Consider the following 19,077-nt stretch of genomic DNA (forward strand, 5'->3'; position numbering starts at 1 on the left):
GCATAGAGGGTTCTCCACATTTAGTAAAAACCAGAATCCCATTAGATGAATATTACTTTTGATTAAATGTAAAGCAAGGCAAATTCTTAGGTAAAAATATTCTCCTCAACGCAGTAGGAACGTACCGTAGTTGCTAAATTAAGGCTTAAAATAAAGCAAGGAAGAACAGAGGGAAATTATTTACTGTAGTTTTCCAGAACAAAAATGCTATGCTTTAATGAAAAATACTTTGATCTCCTTTACCACAGCATGCTTTCTACAAGCAGCTGGTGATGCTATGGATCTCTTAGAGGTGACAAGGTTTTTGCCCCCAAAACTTCACAAATGTGATTGTGAAAATCTGGGTTTTGCATGATGAAAATCAAAAGCTGACTACAAACTCTTCTAATTTCTTTTGAAAAACAAAGTGGAAAAGAAGAAACTTATTTTGCTGTAAATCAAGGAAGAATAATGTAAGTAAAAGGGTGGTGCAATGTGCACTGACATTTTTTTTGACTGAAGCGTGGACTTCAGCAAAAAAAAAAAAATAGTTGTAATATATCAGTATGATTGCTACAGCATACACAACATAAAGTTGAAGTATATTCTAAGCTCACATAGAGCTCTTCCTGGAGAGCCAGTGACACATTTACACCTTAAATGTAATCTCTCAAAATAAATGAAATATGACAATCTCAGATGTGTTGTAAATTGCTCTGCACTGATAATGTTCAATAAGGACTCCAGAAGGGTAGTCTCTACAAATCAGGTAAGTCTAGTTTGGGCAGGGAAATAAATATAGCAGAAAAAAGCAGGAGCAAGACAATAGTAACCACTATGAGCAATTCTGTCAAGCACTCAATGAGCATCTACTGAAAGATAAGGTTATGGGCCAAAAGGTTACATTCCCAATCCCAATTCTTCAATCTACCCTTCCTAACATCACCGTAAAATGAGAAACTGTACTTCACAACCCTTAGTTTTTCTCTCCCTCACTCACATCTGTACATTCTTTTCTAACTTGACAGCATGAGATTTACAAGGGTTTTAAGCTTGTTTGCTTTTTAATTTCTTTTTCTTAAAGCCCATCACTTGGGCTTGCAAACAAACGCTAGCTATTTATTTACCAAACAGACACATTGGTAATAGCAGCAAAGCCCCTTGCCACTAGAGTTTGGCCTGAGGTAGCCAAAATATTTGGCAGCATGCTGCAGTGTAATTTTCTGCAATAGCTGGAAAATATGAATATACTGGAAAAATATACACAGGCATAAGAAAGAACAAAAAAACCCAAAAAACCCCACAACACAGACTGTTCTTTTCATGGGTGAATGGAGAGGGGTGAAGCCAGGTGCCAAACTGTAACATGCTATCTGATCACATAAATACTGCACGCAGGAGAGATGGACACTTTTCATGCTTCTCCTTCACGATTAATACGGAGGGAAAAAGCCCTCTTCAAAATTATTCCAACCAGTTTGGAAGTAATATTTTTTCAACCTGTTTTTGTACCTAAAATCTGTCCTTTTTTAAACCAATGTAAACTTGAAGTGATTTAGAATGCCACGAAGTTGTACCCCACTTGGCTTGGTTTAGCATAACCACCCTTGCACTGCACAGCAATTCAACAGAGACTGCAGTAAGTCTGCTAATGTCACGTCTTGATTTGCTGGCATTAAGATCTCACAGTCACATATCTGCCAAAGGAGACAAGAAAGAATTGGGAGAAATATTTTCAGTATTTTCATAGTGAAAGGAAACTCTGCCACTATACTTATGCAAATTAAACAAAGTTTACACTTTCAGATGACACCATTCATGGAGAACCACTAGAGGAAACTACTTCCATCCCTGTTGACTTCAGCACTCACCTGGCTGAATGGACTTTGGGTTGCAGGCAGTTATCCTGCCATGCCAAGGTCTTACCCACTAGCAGAGCTCTTGGACCAGACTGAAGTAAACAGTCATTATATTTTCATTTCTGTAAGTTTTAAAATAAGCTGGCTTTATGAAGATGGAAAAAGCTAACCTGAGACTCACATGCTATTGCTGGCATGAAGCCCAATGTACAGAGCTTCTAGAGCATTTTTGCAGTACCATTCTGCATCTGCTCAGATGTGCTGAACAACCAATCCGGCTGTTAAGCAACAAATAGACAGAAGGGTCCATGCTACAGCAAGACTTTCCCAAAGGAAAACTATAAACAGAAACCACGTCATCCAGCACAGTTCAAGCAGATGTGACTGACTGACTCAGGAGCAAGCAATGACATGCAGCTGCTAAAGGTAAAATTGAGGCTGCTGTAACCCCACAGCAAACAGGGAGGCATTGCTATGGAACTTTTGCATTAGAAGGACTTTGTGAATTATAGAAGTTCCTGAAAAAGACTGGATGGCTCTTGCTTTTAGTCCAGTGTGCCTTTGTGTTCGTCCCTTAGCCTTATGTGGCTGATATTCCTGTTAGCATTCTTAAATTTAACAACACCTACAGGAGCTCAGTGAAAACAATTTCTGAATATACATGGTTGGTTTGTTCCCTTTTTCCCTTCCAGTTCTTCACTTCAGTATCTGGGGCAAAATAATTTCTTGAAAATGAGTTAAAGTCTGCTGCACAGGAATAAAATATAGTCAGGGCCTGGTGCTGCATAGCTGCCCCGTACAAATACAACACAGGATACTCTCTCTGGCCCCATTCTTCTTCTACTCCAGTGACAAAGTGCTCTCTGTGTGTCTGCCTCATGTACCCTTAGAGAAGCCAATCAAGAATTTGTTCTTTCCAATGTGCAGCCTTCCTCTGCTTCCTGCAAAATAGATACATGTAGCTACGTACACACACATACTACTCCCTACAGCAATCTACCTTCAACAAAATGATGAAACATGGCTATTTGTCTGCTTCTGAAGGCACAGGAGGAAGAGTAAGAAGGAGTAACTTCCCCAGAAGCATGGGTTTTTGACACCTACTGACTTGGAATAGAGACATGGCATTAGCAAGATTTCCAAAGTATCAGTTCTCTAATCACATACTCCTGAACCTGCTTATATAGCACTAATAGTGTGTTACCATTCCTCACTGCAAAATCTATCAAGTCCAAGTGAGACTGTGCATCCTGCTTCAGCTCTGCCCTTGCAGTTCTCACGAAAAATATCTTTGCAGAATTCTAGATAGGACTTAACTTCTCTCCTTTCCCCAGAAAAAGGCATTAACATATGCTGTGTTTAACTACCTAAGCAGTCATTCACAGGACAGAAACAGGCTGAGAATCATTCACAGTCAAAGTGAAAATGACCTGTTCCTTGACAAGAAATAATCTGCTAAGCAACCAATGACAAAAGGAACAGCATTAATTATATTTTTGAAGGTAGTCTTAAAATTGTGCCAGATCATGAGTTCCTGTTCATAGAGAGAAAGTTTTTGTAGCCTTTAGCTTAAGTGCATAATCTGTAGTGCCCTTCTTAGAAGCCCAAAATGTTCTGTTCTCACAAATTAAACCAATCCTCCCACAAATATGTGCATGTAATTAAGATTTTTTTTGGCTGCTGTCTCCTCTCACGAGAAAGGATGCAAGCTAACAGCTTCACAAATAATGAGGCAGATTTGATCTGTAGAGGTGACAGTTTTACTCCTAGATCTTTCAAATTGAAATAGTCTCCTTCTTAATACTTCCCTCTGTCCTCTTTCCACAACCCTCTTCTGAAACTGGAGGCAATATTCACTTTGATAGGTTGATAGTTTTGAAATCTGTGAATGAGGAGACCTAGCCATTGCAGTTATTACAGAAATTAATATATTTTGCAATAAAAGGAAGAGAAGAAAGAAAGATTCTCCTCAAAGCTTATTAGAAGTGAACATTCTTCTATACAGGTCACTAGACAGTCTGTACATCTGTCAGAAATGGGGAGCATGATTAGTATCCAGCACGTGCAGTCTCTTGTTTTGTTCTTCCCTGGGGAGCAGAATACACAATGAGAATTTAACTTTGCTTTCTGGTTTCTTGCTTTGCTATTGGTTTTCAAATATTGCTATTTGGTATGTGTTGATGCATACTTTATGCTCTGCACACCGATAAGCAGAAAGCTCATAATGCTCTTAGTCTTGCAGGGAGATGAAACTGTCTTGGGACCTGATCTCTTGCACAGTGAAGCTCAAGGCTATGCAAAAAAATACAGTTTTTCTTTCAGTGCCAAAAAACAACTTTTAAAAGGAGAGGTTCTGCTTTTCCCAGATGTAAGACTCTGAATCCAAAATCTTGAACTTGATTTGAAATTCTGTGAGAAGCCAGCACAGCACATGAAGCTATTGGAAAAGGTACTCCAAAGAGACTGTGTACTGTGTAGATGCACTCTAGCTTTCTGGAGTCACTAGCTACTAGCACAGGCACAGCTTCATTTGATATAACACAGACCTGAAGTCCAGCCAAGAAGCTACTGCCAAGATCAGGCTGTTGTCTTCCAGGCTGGAAGAAAACCAATCACCTAGAGGCCAGGAAGCGACTTCTATCTGTGCAATTCCTTCCTTGGTGGCATCTTTAGGATGGCTTTGTTCTTCTTATGCTCTTACTTAGACTGTACACCCTTCAGAATTTAAAATTCCTTCCACAGGAAGGGTTTCTGAGTTTAAACACGACAATTTAGTAATGCTGTTTAACCTCTTTACGTCAGCTGCTGCCAAGACCTTTTAAAAGGTCTAAAATCTGGGACATTCCCACTCATCCACAACCCACACCTATTTCCAAAATTGTCCAGCCTCTATTTATTTTTCTACTTCATTCTATTTACTTTCTGGGACATGTGTGATGTGGCTTTACTTATTTTTTTTTCCATTCATACTCCTAATCATTTTGAAAATCCCTATTCTCATGAACTCCTCAACAGAACTTCTTGCATTCGTCTCTTTTTGTACCCCATAATATCCAGTTCTATGTTTTTGCTATTCTGTTTCCACACACTCTCTCTTCTCTGCCTTCTCACAAAACCTCACCTCCTTCTAAGTTTTTTGACCTTATAGTTATCTCTGTCTTCATGTGTCTTGCCCGTCCCTATAACATAAACGATTTCTGTATTACAAAATAATGCCAGTTCTCTAAAATAAACATTAAGCAGTTAATAGGTAGCTCAGCTCCCCCCAGAAAGCACCATATTTTTCTTCATCCCAATTCTAAACTACAATGCAGAAATGCCAGTGGCAGGATGGCTCCAGAGAGTACAATCCAGTTTGTTTTGCATAGGAGATTCAGGTGAGAGCCCAGAACCCCAGTGTGATACTTGCTGTGTGAATGAGAGCATGTTTATTTCCTCTCTAACTCAGACCCTTCCACACATCTCCAATATATATGCGCATACTAATATTGCTTATAATAATAGTTTCTTTTATCAGAGTAGCTTCTTGTGATTAAAATATGCAGCAATACCAACTACCTATAACCAACGACACAGATTTGTACCCTTTCCCCTCACGCTTTGTGCAGCCTGAATTCCTCCTTACCTGGAATTCACACAGCAAGCTATTCTCTCTAAGAGGGAGGACTCTTTTCTAAGTTATCTAGCAGCAATAAACAAATAAAACTGGAGCAGAACTCTAAAAATATCATATAATATCCAAGTTTATGTCAAAGGTCAGGACTGAAGCTTACACCATTTCACACTGTTCTGAATTACGAACAGTGTACAATAGTCAAGAAGTTCATTATTTTCCTATCACTTCTCCAAGTATTCTAAATGGGCAAACAATTTCATCTTTGCTGCTGCACCACTTCTTTTTCATCAATTGATTTTATTTATTTGTAATAATGACACCTTCTACTGGGAGTTTTGCCAATTTTGTTGGCTGACAATCTGTCAAGGATGTACCTGGTCCCTTGTTAAACATGAATGTTGTTAGGTTTAAGCTGACTCTCCCTTCCCCAAGTACTGCTGAGAAACAATTTGTCTGAAAGGTCAAACTCACAGCACAGTGCTTTCTGCAGCCTTCGGATTTTGATGGCCGTTCGGTAGGCAGAGAAGCGTACGTTGTTCAAGTCAGCTGAAACAGCAGAAACAGAATCATAAGCAGCCCTAAGAGTGTCCATACATTTCCTTTACATATAAATTTTTATATTTTTGGAAGAAGTCTGATATCCCTTTTGTTCTCTGCAATGAGCTAATAGGAGATATCAGAATAAATAAAGCTGAGAAGTTTGGGCGTCAGTTCAATCCGTCTGCAGGCAACATCTCTGGACTTCAGAGACTGGCACACCAAAAATTCTGACACTATCTTGGCTCATGTAATAACCATACATGTAACAGAGTTTTACATACATTATGCAGAGTTAGAGTAGTTTCCAGAGAAGTGTTCAAATACAGTATGTTTCTCAAATAATTTACTGTTCCATCAGATTACATTAAGAAACAGAAAACAGGAAAGGTCACAGCAACAGAGAAAAAATGGTTTTTAAGCCATAATTTCTATGCTATGGCTTTGTAAACAGTGCTTTGAAAGAGACAGTCAGGTAGCCATAAGCTCTATTTTAGAAACTGATGGTTATAGTTACATTTTTTCTTACTTCACAGCATTGTACCTTTTTGGTCCTTATAAAGGAAGATTTCACAGTAAATGTTGGTGTTTGCAGGGCATACTGAACTAGTTGCACCATAAAATGGTCTGCTCTTTACTGATAGCACAGCTGCTCTGATCTATTACAAGTACTAGTTCCCTGCAAACTGGCATCCTGCTTTAAACACAGACAGCCTGGATCATTGGAGCATCCCTCATGAATTTAAAAGAAATAAACAACATACTGCATTGAAGTATAGAGTCAGAGCATATCATTCTGAATTAAAATTACTAAAAGGCAATAAACATTACATGGATCAAGGCAGTAAGTTTCCTGCAAAGAGTGCCTCAATGCAAGGTGCAGCAAGCTGTTAAACACAGCTCGTGGAAGCTCAGATGGGGTGAGTAGACAAATGCAGGCTTTTATTCATGGACTGAACATCAGATAAGGGTTTGTTTCAAAAAATGTGCTCACCTAAGGACTGGAAGAGCTCAGTCATTTTAGGGTGATCCCAACAGGTTGTCTGTGTCTCATGACTACAAAGGAATAAGACAAAGTTTCAGGCAACACACATACATACACAATAGAAACCGCAAAAAACCCCCAAAGACACTAATTATCTGTGTTTAAGTGACAAGAAATTCCTCAGATCTTTAAAATACATGATCTGTGCCACTCAGTTCATTCATTTCTTTAATCACAAAGTTAGACAATACCACACCTATATTTAACAGTACTTATTTTTTACTCTAAGTGCAACTGTTATCAGTTGAACTCTGATTCTGAAGCTGAGGCATGCTAATAAATTAAAAATCCCAAACTTCTCACTGCTGCAGCACAATAAAATACTTATAAAAACACTTTAAAAATTAACACCTTAATAATAAAAGACATTAAGGCTTTATTTCATACTTCATTACATATCTGAACACATGTATCAGAACACCTACAACAATTTTAGATTTGCCTATAACATTTAATGGAACGTGTGATTACTCTTCATACACCTGGTCAATAGGTATCTTCATTTAGGGGAAGTGCTCTACACTAGAGCAGAACAGATTCACTAGGCAGCAACCCTTAACCCACAGTTTAGCACTGCTATTTTCATTCACCAAGGTTTCAGATGTGCAGCCACAGGGACCAAAATGTGTACTATGCCAAACATGTATTTCTTATTAATATAGTAGGTATAAATCCTCCTTTCCCTTTTTGTGGTTACTTCCTACCAGACAACTCAACATTTTAATAAGAAAGAATTATACAACATGCAACCAAAACTGCATCTTCTGATAGACCTTGACTGACTATTAAATAGCCTCCCCTAATTAAGAAGGAACACTGAAATACATCTTTATATGTGAACACATTGTTCCTGAATGATTTTTTTTTTTTAGTTTGATGGCAATATCACATGAATTATGTTCATTTTGCTTCAAATTCTGAATAAGGTGGTCAAGGCTCTGACATGCAGAACTTCAAAGCTAAGGCACACAATATAATCTAATTCAGTGTGCTGTAGGTTCTAGAAAGACACTTTTAAAACAACATTGTTTATCCTTGTCCAGAAAACTAATTTCAAAAACAAGTAGCTTGACAATTATTTCCCTAGAAGCAGAACATCAATAAATCATCATGACACCACCACCAACAACAGAGAATGTATCTGGATTTGGTGCTGTGCCAAGGTAAAGACAATTGACTGTTCAGCATTCTCAAAACCCTGGAATAAAAAGAACCAACCAAACAAACAACCTACAGCATCTTAGAAAGAAGAAGAATGTGAAGCTTCAGCGAACAAGGGCAGAAAATATAATATAATGGTTGATACCAATCAACTTGTTTAGCCCAATTAGCCCAAATTAGCCCAACCAATTAGCCCAAAACTAGTTGTGAAGCCACCTATCATGTTAAGCAGGATGCCATCTTTGTCATACTGACAATTTAAAATTGATTTCTGTTGATGAAATCCATTGCACTTGCCCACAGAAATGGATCCAATATGTGAACTGTTTAACAAAGCTTGTTTTAAGGAAATTGCTTTACCTCAACTCCCCTAACCAAGAAATGTCCACCCCCCAAACAAACAAACAAAAAATCCTATTAAACAAACCCCAAAAAACAAAAGACTAGTGATTTTACTGACAACTTAATAAATAAAAAGGTATCAGGATTTTCTGAGAAAAGATTCAACTAAAACACCTTCAGTCTTCTACATTGGAAGTAAAGTTGAGTGGCAGTACTGTCAGAGAAACTTGAAATGTATGAATATATGGAAATACATTTCACTCTATTTTAAACTCTGTAAAATTAGTGCAAATATTGCATGTAAACAACATACAGTTTACCTGAGTCAAATCCTGCTTACTGCCCTAGTAACCATCAGGATAAAATTAGCTGTGACTCTAAGAACTTCACTAAACCACAGCCTTTGTTTCTCAGTTCAATATTTTCTGGCACTAAAAAATGTTACCATGAAGAAATCCATTTCCTACTTGTGGGGTGCTGCAAGGATCTCACCTGGGAAGCGCTGCAGAAGTACAAAGGTTTAGCAGCAGCAAATGCCTCTCTATACAAACAGCAACAGATCAATAGCAAAAGTTGATTTGGACTTCTCTTCTGGTAATTAATTGTTGAATTTTGCTAGGTCCAGAGACCTTTTTATGTTTTCCTTTTTTTTTCTTCTTCTTTTTTTTTTTTTTCTTTAAACCAGCAAAGCAGCATAAACAATAGGCATAGAAAATAGTTAAGTACTTGTGCTTCCACCCGTCTCCAGAAATATACTGATATACTTCTGTATGCATCTGTACTGCTTAATTAGGATGCAGACAATTGCAGTTTAGCTTCTAAGAAATTTACAAACCCAAACACAAGAGAAAAAAGCTGATGTTACCAAATTTTTACCTTAAATAAGGTTGCCAAGTTTTCAACAAGTTTATTACAGAAATTGTATGCTTTAAGTGCATAGTTCAACTAGCAATTTTATCTGCAAGACTAAAAAACACTTTAATAATGACAACATGCCATGAAATTTTGCTGTTATTTTTCCTGTTCTGTGTGTGCTTAACATGAAGCAGAAACAAATGAAGCAGATATATAAAATCTCTGTATCCTGCACTACCATCTTACTTCTCCATTTATCACAGAAGGGATCTGAATATCTTGATTTTTCTCTTTACAGAAAAGCACAGAACAGGGAATGCATACCTAATAACACAGAAACATAAAAAAGTCTTTCTGGTCATTACTTCAATTTGAAAGAGAAACACTTTTGTGCAAGACTGTGTAGAGACTCAAAGGTTTTTAAAATTCATCACTCTTCCTTCATATGCCACATGTGGCAGGTACTTGAGCTTATGTGAGAAAAGAGGCCTCATGAGCATCATCTCATGGAATGGAAAAAAGGTGAGAAAGAATCCCTTCATCCAGGTTTGTCCATAATTTCCCCAAAGTCAGTACCACCTGACAACTGCTAAATGATGACACAAGGTGAATGCAACAGTGCCAGCCTCATTCCAAAATACCTAGCAAGAAATCACCCAAAATAGTTGAGAGGTCCTGTCCATGGGACAAGCAGAGAGGAGGAATGGGCTCACAGTGAGTCAATCCCCAACTCAGCCGTGTATTCAGATCAATGGAGGAGGCAACTCCACTGCTGCAGGCAGTGCTGATACCCTCCAAGGAATATATTCCATAGAGAAAGGCTTCATTATTGAGACAGAAGACACAAAGCCAGATTACACAGGACAGAGCTGAGGAAAAAAAAAAAAAGCTAACTGTAAATTTAAAAAGAGATATAAAGAATGAGGGCAAAGGGGAGGAATCAGTGTCAACAGCAACATTTCTTAATACAATTTTTTTAATAACAATTTCATAATATATTGGGAATTTTATGTGCTCACAAATTGATTTTCACAGGAAGAAAAAAAAATAATGGGTGCACAGATAACCTTCCTATGCTACAAACAAAACTGTCAGAGAAAGAAGTAATAAGCACTCCAAACAGGAGACAGGCAAGACAAAGTGATTTCTGGTGATTTGGTTTGTAAAGAAATTAAATTCACTCTTCTGTCGCAAGAAATGTATTAGGCATGTGTTTTTGTCTAAAAACAAGAATAGTAGAAACAGGATGGTGGGGTTTTTATCATTCCTTAGCCTGGACAAGGTCTATATCTGTGTTGATAATCACTAGCAAGTGCAATAAGAACAGACACAGAAACAGTAATCCAGCATTATATTAAGCAGCTTTCTGCTCCTCTAGTAATTTGCATAAAACATTAACTGAAATCAGAGCCTTCATTGAACACTAACGAATCATCAGAACTCTTACCTTGCTGCCCTTGACAAATTTCAAATGATTTAATAGATATTATATATACATTTTTTTTAATCACATTAGAAAATACTGTTTTTGTGTTAAGAAAGAGTGGACATAATGAATTGCAAGGGTAATGTATATTAGAGGTTGGTTCCTCAATTTATATGTAGATATTTTGAAATCCCTGCAGACAAAATGTAGCACTGCATTTTGAAGAAAACAAAGACCAATGCAGCAATCAGAAATAGAAGAAACTCAAAACCTGAAACTTTCTGCAAATTATATTTTATTTTTCCTTTTAAGGAAAATTCCTAATACTTCTAAGAATGGGATTACAGATATAACTAGAATAAAAAACCACATTACATTTCCCAGTTCCATTAGCTCTCCACTTCTCCCCCATATAGGCATACATAAAACATTAAGAGAGTCCTGAAGAGTCTTGGAAAAAATGGAGGAGAAGCAGAAAGCATTTTATTCCCAACCTCCATAAAACTGAACATGATATGCGGTGATAAAATGACTTTTAAGATACTGGTGATGCCAGTCTCTTTGCAGGATTACAGAGAAGTAACCAGGGTGACTCCAGAGTTTGATATTGATCAATTTAATGACAGCATCAGAAATTGCTCTCCTGATATGCCCTGCATGAGATGAAACTCACTGTGACCCTTTCTGTATTATCATTGTGTTTCCTTTGCACAGTACAAATATCTAATAATTTATAGATCCGAAAGGTATACAGTTGAAGAATATTTAAATAGCAGTTAAAAACCCAGCAGTTACAAATACCACAGTAATTATTTTTTCTGCACATTCCTTTCAGTTTGTAGTCTGTTGCTCAAAGATGTTTAAGAATCATACATAGTGCCTCCTTTATTCTTTATCTCTTTGGAGTATTGTAATTGAAGAGATATTGAAATTTAGGCTTTATTTTTTTCATTTTCTTTTACAGAGGTACAGCATGTTTTACTTGTGTGACTCCAATAGTTATAAATGATCAAAAGCAGGAAGCTCAATCCCTTGCAAGCCAACCTATGAAATGCGTATTCAGTGACAAGTTTGCCAATTTTTTTGTCCAAACTTCACATTTTTATTACCAAAAGTCTGTAAGTAAATACAATGCATGCCATGCTGTTTCCCACTCCATACTGCTCATTAGTTCCATTCTCGTTTAATGTGTGAAAGACTAAGTTGGTTTTTTTTAACTACATCAATATTTTAGATTCATGTTTTCATTGATTCATTCCTATCACAACAAAGACACACACTACAGAAATACAAAAACCCCTATATCAACTGCCATTAGGAGAAAAAACAAACAAAAGGCAACAAGAACTAAATAAAATCACATCGACAAAGATAAAACCTTTTGGCAGATTTGTTTTATGTAATAAGATAACCCAAGATGAGAAAAGAGACAGGCTAAATCATGTGTAGTTTCAGTTCAACCAAGTATCTGCAATAGTCCAGGGTGTGCACGCCTAGATAAGCCTGGGTTCAATGAATTATAAATCCTTGTTCCAGGACTGTCACACCTTTCCAAAGTTCCTGAAACCCACACTGTCTGTGTCTGAACTTAAGGGCCAGAGCAGCATATACACTGGCTTTTTAATCTTTCTCATGCTTTCATTACAGAAGGCAGAAAGGGCAGATGTGCCAAATATTTGTAAATAGGGTGGGGAGAATAAACAGCACTCCAAGGCGCACCAAAAACTTCCTGTGAGACACCCATATCTATACATGTTAGTGCAAGTTACATCTGGCATCAGGAAACAGAATAAATGCTTCTCATCTGAAAATACAGACACCTTGCATCATTTCTACATTCTCCTTACAGATTTATTGCTACCTAAAGTACTTCCTAGCTCCTCCATTGCAGTTCCCTAATTTTTTTAAGCTCCATTCTCTGTGTGTAAAAAACTGCAAAGAGTGCAGTTGTTTCTTGAGCACTCATCTTAAGAGAGGTACAACTGTATCATCACCTACAGCTGTGTCACTTTGGAATGCTTCGCATTTTTTATTCAAGGACACTGACAAAAAGCGACTGAAATGAAGATACAAGAATAGCGTTCTTATACAGAATTAATTTGTCTAATTTCCATTAGCATTTATTACTCTTCCAAATTAATATTGAAAAATTCTGCTCTTTCAGCCACCAATCATTGAGTCATACTTTTATTCTTCTCTTTCTACTGTTTTTCTACCTCACCCAATAAAATCAACTACTGGCACCTTAAACATTTTCTCAGAATATACAAGTCTTGCTGTGAAACAGTAAATATCATTGCTCTTAAATGACAAATTTACAGATACTCATTATAACTGCTCCTTCTACTCACACAGAGTGTCTTACAAAGGCACCTCATTCAAAGAGGTTAGTTCAATCAAACAAAAAACAAAATTGACTTAATCTTGTCTCTTTCCCAGAATTTCTTTCTGTATAAACAACCACCATTAAATCCTGTTGACTCCTCTTTTGACTTGTGTTTTAAAAGCTCATTTAATCCCTTCCATCAACTACGATTTTTTTTTTAATCAACATTGTTTTCCTCTCTTTAAACTATATTTGAAATTAGGGAACAGACAAAGATTAAAAATAGTATTTAAAGCTAAGAGTATTCTCCAGCCTGGTCATACCAAAGCAAATCAAGCTCAGAATCAATTCTTTCCTGCTTTAGTCAAGACAGCTCTGGTTCTTATTTAGGTGCTGCTGCTAACATTGAATTTTAGATCATGAAGCAATAAGAAATGAAGGAAACTGCCAAGGTGAGTCTGCTTGTCAGACTATGAAGACACTGAAATTCAGTGTTCCTCCTCAAGGTTTTTAAACTAAATAAATCCTGCTCATTACAAGTAACATTATTCTTCTCTTTCAAGACATGAGAATCAAGACATTGCTTCAACAGCATGAGTAATGTGTAAAGTAGGGAAAGATTACCAGAAAAGCCTCCTTTGGGATGCAGTAGTTAATTCTGCTGATTTCCTTAAAGCCATCTTCAAATCAAACCAGTGGTTTCTACTTCTATGCAGACCTCAACCCACTTGTAACCCTTTATCAAAGTTCATGTGCAAGAACATTAAAACAATTTCTGAGAGATGTGGGAGTTTGTTTCTCAGTCCCCACTGCTTCATTCCCCAACCTATCTCCAGTGCAGCCAACACGCTGCCACACTGCCAGAGCAAGCTGCCAGTATCAGTGGGTACTTTGCCAACAAGCTGTATGCTTGCAGGATTGCACCTCAAAAAAATGAAGGGTGATGCCCAGAAACTTAGAAATATGTACCACGAAGTATGAAAATGAGGATATTTATAAGAAATATTTGAGTTGAAACAAATCAGAACAGATCAGAAGATTCAATCTTAGCCTGTTCCATCTTATGGCAGGACTATCCATCCTATCTGTATCCTCCAACTCTGAAGATAGCCAGGAGCTCCAGAGATCCCTCCCCACTTGCAGAACATTCCAAACTTCAGCTACAAGCTCTGGTCAAGTAAAGCAGGAACATGACTTGCCATCTTTCAATGCCCACTAAGGTCATACCAACAAGAAAGAAAAGAAAAAAAACCCCACCTATTTCAGGGTAGTTTTGCTCTTGGTAGTTTGATACTTAAGCATTTGCTGCAGGTGTGATCACTTTAATTGCACTGAAATTGCCCCCCCTAGTCTGGGCAGTCAGTGGTGCCTCCATCCCCAGTCTTCCCATTTTCCACTCGGGCCTGAGGGAGGAACCTATGCCTTCAGCATGTCACAGCTTTCTGTTGCCTCCTGCAATACTTTGCAGCAGAAGCAGAAATGTTTTTACAGAGCATTCAAGGATCTTTACAGTAGGTTTTTCCTTTTTGTAGTTAACCACACAGATGCTTAAAAAAAATTGATCTTCATATCACAGTTTAAAAACAACCATCACACCTCAGAAGTATAACAACAGCCTTGATCAACCAGCTTCTCAAAGCTCCCCAGCACTCATCAGTTGTTTGAAACACAAAATGTGGCTCTCAGACTTACGACACAGTAATATGAAATAGCACAAATCCTCATTGATGTTCTTCTAGAATGAATTATCTGTAGACCTACTTCATAGCAATCCTAAAGACTTAAAAAACTTACTTCTTTTTTCCAGTCTCAAACTGATACCCTTGTAACACACATTTCCTTCAGCCTAAAAAGAACTACTTTGGGTCTGGCTTACTATACACTATACCTTCTTAAAAAGTCATTTACCTCTCTGGAAAAAAGTTATCCTTCTCTCAAAGCTGTAATCTCTGACCTTTAAAGTACTGGCAAATGGTACATAAATAAAAGATGATGGACTACTGAAACCTAAGCTATGGATTGTTATAACACATCAAAATCTCCATACTTCCATATATAAATACTACTTATTATTTTCAAAATAATATACCTCAACCATTCCTCTTGACAACCAAGGTATTTGTACTGTTGTTGCTAATTTTTACATTAATTTTACATTTACATTAATATCAAGCACTATAAAAAACTTCCGTGAAGAAAATGACAAAACCCAACCAACATGTGCTTATTTCAAAAGAAATTTTGGATGAAATGATGGATGGGCTCTATAGACATCAGTCACCACTGTTCTGCTATAGGTTATAAACTTGGCATTTTAAAGTACATTATGTATTCAGCTTTTTTCCCTTTACAGTTTTTACTCTGGATGAGAGACACATGTAAGAACGAGCCTAGTTTGAATACTCTGGTATTATACTACACTGGAGCATCTCTGCTGTTTTGTTACTCTCTGTTCAAGTGCAAAGTTAGGGTTTTAGTTAGGGTTTGTCATTGACTTATTTTTACATATTTCTAAATTATACAGTGGACAAGTAGTAAACAAAAATCTATAGTATATATAGCATAAGACTATACAGATTAACTCCTGATAATTTTTCTAGTTACTACTTAATACCTATGCCTTTCTGCCAGGCTATATTGGTAACACTCTCTTTTATGGACAAGGAAAAAATAACCAAGGCAAACTTACTTGATAAAATAGGGCACTTTGTTATGTGAAACAGATCTCTGCCATGGAAACTGTACTGAGGCTGAGGAAATAAAGAGAAGGTAATTATTAGAAAGTATCTGTCAAACAAACTATCTTTATTTATTTATTTTACAAGTAAAGTAATTTATAATAAATTAAATGGAAACAATTAAAAATTCCCAGACAATTTTCAGTAATTAGGAAAATGAATGGAGCAAACAACAGCAATCTATCAAGATGATTCTATGCATCTATTTGATGCCATGCTAGAAATAAAACTAATGTTTTGATTCTGTTTTGAAGAAGGATAACAAATTCTGAGCAAGCAAGCTATCCATCCAGTGAAAATGGAGACATTGTTTTTTCTACCCCCATAGAATTATTAATTAAAGTCTCAATTAATGTAATTTTCTTTAAGCATGATCCACTTTAGAGATCATCCCTCTTTCGAAAAAGACTTCCATTAGAAAATAACTCCTCTTACCCTAGGACCTCTAAGGCTGCAGCAAGGACTTAACAGCCTTGTAAGCCCCATAGGTTGGTGCTGCTGCAGAGAGAGCCAGGTCTCACCCTGCTCACAGCTGCCTGTTCCTTGAACAGTTTAATGGCTGTGACCTCTTCTTGGGCTACAGAAAATACCTTGTCTTATAATTTAAGAAACATACATGCACTGAGACACAGATTAACTAGGAAGAATATTTGGGAAACTACAGGAATTAAGGGAGATACATTATTCACTAGAAAAAAATAGAAAAAATTCCATGTCTCTATCCAAAGGCTAAAAGAACATTTGCAGTAACAAGGTAGGTAGTTACCTGGCAAAGAAAAAGCATTGTAAAGGCTAAATGCTCAAACAGTGGTTGTAAATAAAAAATAATCCTTATGCTTTCCTAACACTGAAAAAAGGAGAAAATATAGTCAACCAGATAGGTGAGGGTGGCTATCAGCTTAAGAGTTACATTCTTTAGTGTTGCAATTTGGCATTTACAGTGGCTTCAGTACTACTACACTAATTATATCAGTTAACTAAAGAAAAATCTGGCCACAGTTTGCTTAGATACAATTTATGTGCAAAGACAGACTATAGATATTCTGCACTGACACAGACACGGACTAAACAACATCATAAATTAAATTAATTGTTACAGACCAAATCATCCACCAGCTATTGGGGAACACTCTTTCTAAAAATATTGCCAGTTCTGTGCTGCACAAAACTCTGCAAAGATAAAATTCCCATTCTTTTTTTAAAATCAGCTTTTCAGTGAAATCTGAAGAGAGTAGTTACCAGTTCTGGCACTCCCTAGCAGACCTGCCAATATTAGTAAGGCTGGACACTACTCAAGACATGCTTTGAGTAGGCCACTTTCCAAGACCATAAACCTAGGCTAATTGTTAAGGAACACGGGGAGTCAGCACTCCATGGGCTTTCCTGGATTCTTCTAAGAAAACATACAAGAAACACAATAGAGAGAAGTGGATCTTGGGCCTTAGAAATCAAATTAGAGGAAAAAAAGTCATTGTTTCTGAAAGCTGGAGACAGCAAAACAATCTTTTTTTAAAGAATAAAGGATTATAAGGATTAGTCATCTTTACCCATATTAGTGATGTGTAAAATTTACAATTAACTCACAAGGAGCTTACTTTCTGTCCCAAAGGCAATAAAAAAAGAGCAATAAAATTCTGCCAAACATTGTTGGGAGGGGAAAAATAGATCAGCAAAGAGAGGGATCACAGATCACAGTGGCCTCATAATACTGGCCTAATACCTCTGCCTCCTCCTGCTGAACATTTTAGGAAGGGCCAATGTAATTTTATTTTAGTCTTCAAAAATATTCTGAAGCACTTTATTAGCAATGATCTCTGTGAATCCAGGCAATTGGTATTCCAAGAAGTTCAACACCAGTATTCAGCACTGCACTATGTCTTTCTAGTAGAGAAATGTTACTAGCTACTGAAGAGGTGAAATCACTGGATTAAGAAGGCTGGAATCAGGGTGCTAGAAAATCTCATCTAGGATCCCTTTCCCTTGGTAAGTTGCACCAGATGATATTTTGAGGTCCCTTCCAACCTGGGCTGCTCTGTCATTCTCTGAATCTCCTGAACAAATAGGAATAGCTGCTTTGCTAGCACTAATTACTGATTAAGTGACAACTGGGAGCTAGTCAGCTGAAAACAGAGCAATGGCTCCTTGTTAGGATTTGGATGAAGAGTAACATATAGGTGAGGCAAATATAAAAAATAGTTGCTGTCATATAAGCACAGTTAACTTCCCCCCTCATTCATTAGTGCAACTTTGGAGATAAAGATTTGCACAAGATCATAAATCTCAGTTTCAGGAGTTTGAGGTTATTTAATTCAGACTACAACTCTATTGTTCCTTACGGTTAAGAGGTCATTTGTAGCAGCTAAAAAGGTTTGAAAAATTTTTTTTAGAATCTTTAGTATTTAAACCTGCCAGGATAAAACTTCCATTTTCCCTGATATAATGGTTTTTAAATTGCTTTCCTTTTGAAGTTACTGTCTCTGACTTTCATTTAGTACCTACAACTTTTAATGAAATCTGTTACATTCTGTAACTCTGTCTAGTCCAAGCTCTTAAAAAAAATGTTTCGTTTTGTTTTTTAGAAGTTTTTGCCATAGTTTGTGTGAGGAAGAAGGTTTTGGTTTTTTAATAAATTATTTAAATGGATAATGGTATATTCTTTGTTTTTTGCAGGACTGTGGTACTTCACTATAGTCCTTTGTGGTATCTCCTAACATGCATTCTGGAAACTTTCCCTTCCTGACTTTTGTATATAGCATAAACTGAATGTCCCCTCAAGCCCAGAAAAGATGCCCTAAGCAAGGCTGAAAGTATACTGATAAGGAACTGCATAGTTTCTTCAGACAGAATCCTGTGCAAGTTTTATCCACCGAGAAAGCCAGTTCACCACTAGCAGTCTTGTGAATGCAGTTGGTGCCTGCTCTAAGCCAAATCAAGGAAATTATCCAGGTCAAGGGGAACAAAACCAGACAACCTTGCTTGACAGGATTCCTTGTTTCTCATATATACTCTTTCACAGATTCTTTTTTTGTTTGTTTTCCAGATCAGTCATCTGAACATCTGCATTGGTCCAGTTAAGGAGAGGTGAACATCCTCACCAGTGACTACAGCAGTGAAGTCAGAAACTTTAAACTCTCTAGAGTAGGAGAAACGGCATCTTCTCCATATTGTTTCCTGGTCTTTTTTAATTATACAG

The 19,077-nt window shown here is 37.0% G+C and overlaps 1 protein-coding gene across 1 annotated transcript in view; it reads right to left on the minus strand.

Moving 5' to 3' along the window:
* UTRN (utrophin) overlaps positions 1-19,077 on the minus strand; it is a 352,138-nt gene that overhangs the window by 52,520 nt on the left and 280,541 nt on the right. The window contains exons 59-61 of the mRNA XM_030446581.1: positions 15,836-15,896; positions 6,986-7,047; positions 5,926-6,000 (exon numbers count right to left, since the gene is read on the minus strand). Of these exons, the coding sequence (XP_030302441.1) occupies positions 5,926-6,000; positions 6,986-7,047; positions 15,836-15,896 (198 nt within the window). The remainder of the gene's footprint in view (positions 1-5,925; positions 6,001-6,985; positions 7,048-15,835; positions 15,897-19,077) is intronic.

This window comes from Calypte anna, chromosome 3 (assembly GCF_003957555.1).
Source record: "Calypte anna isolate BGI_N300 chromosome 3, bCalAnn1_v1.p, whole genome shotgun sequence".
Taxonomy (NCBI): Eukaryota; Metazoa; Chordata; class Aves; order Apodiformes; family Trochilidae; genus Calypte; species Calypte anna.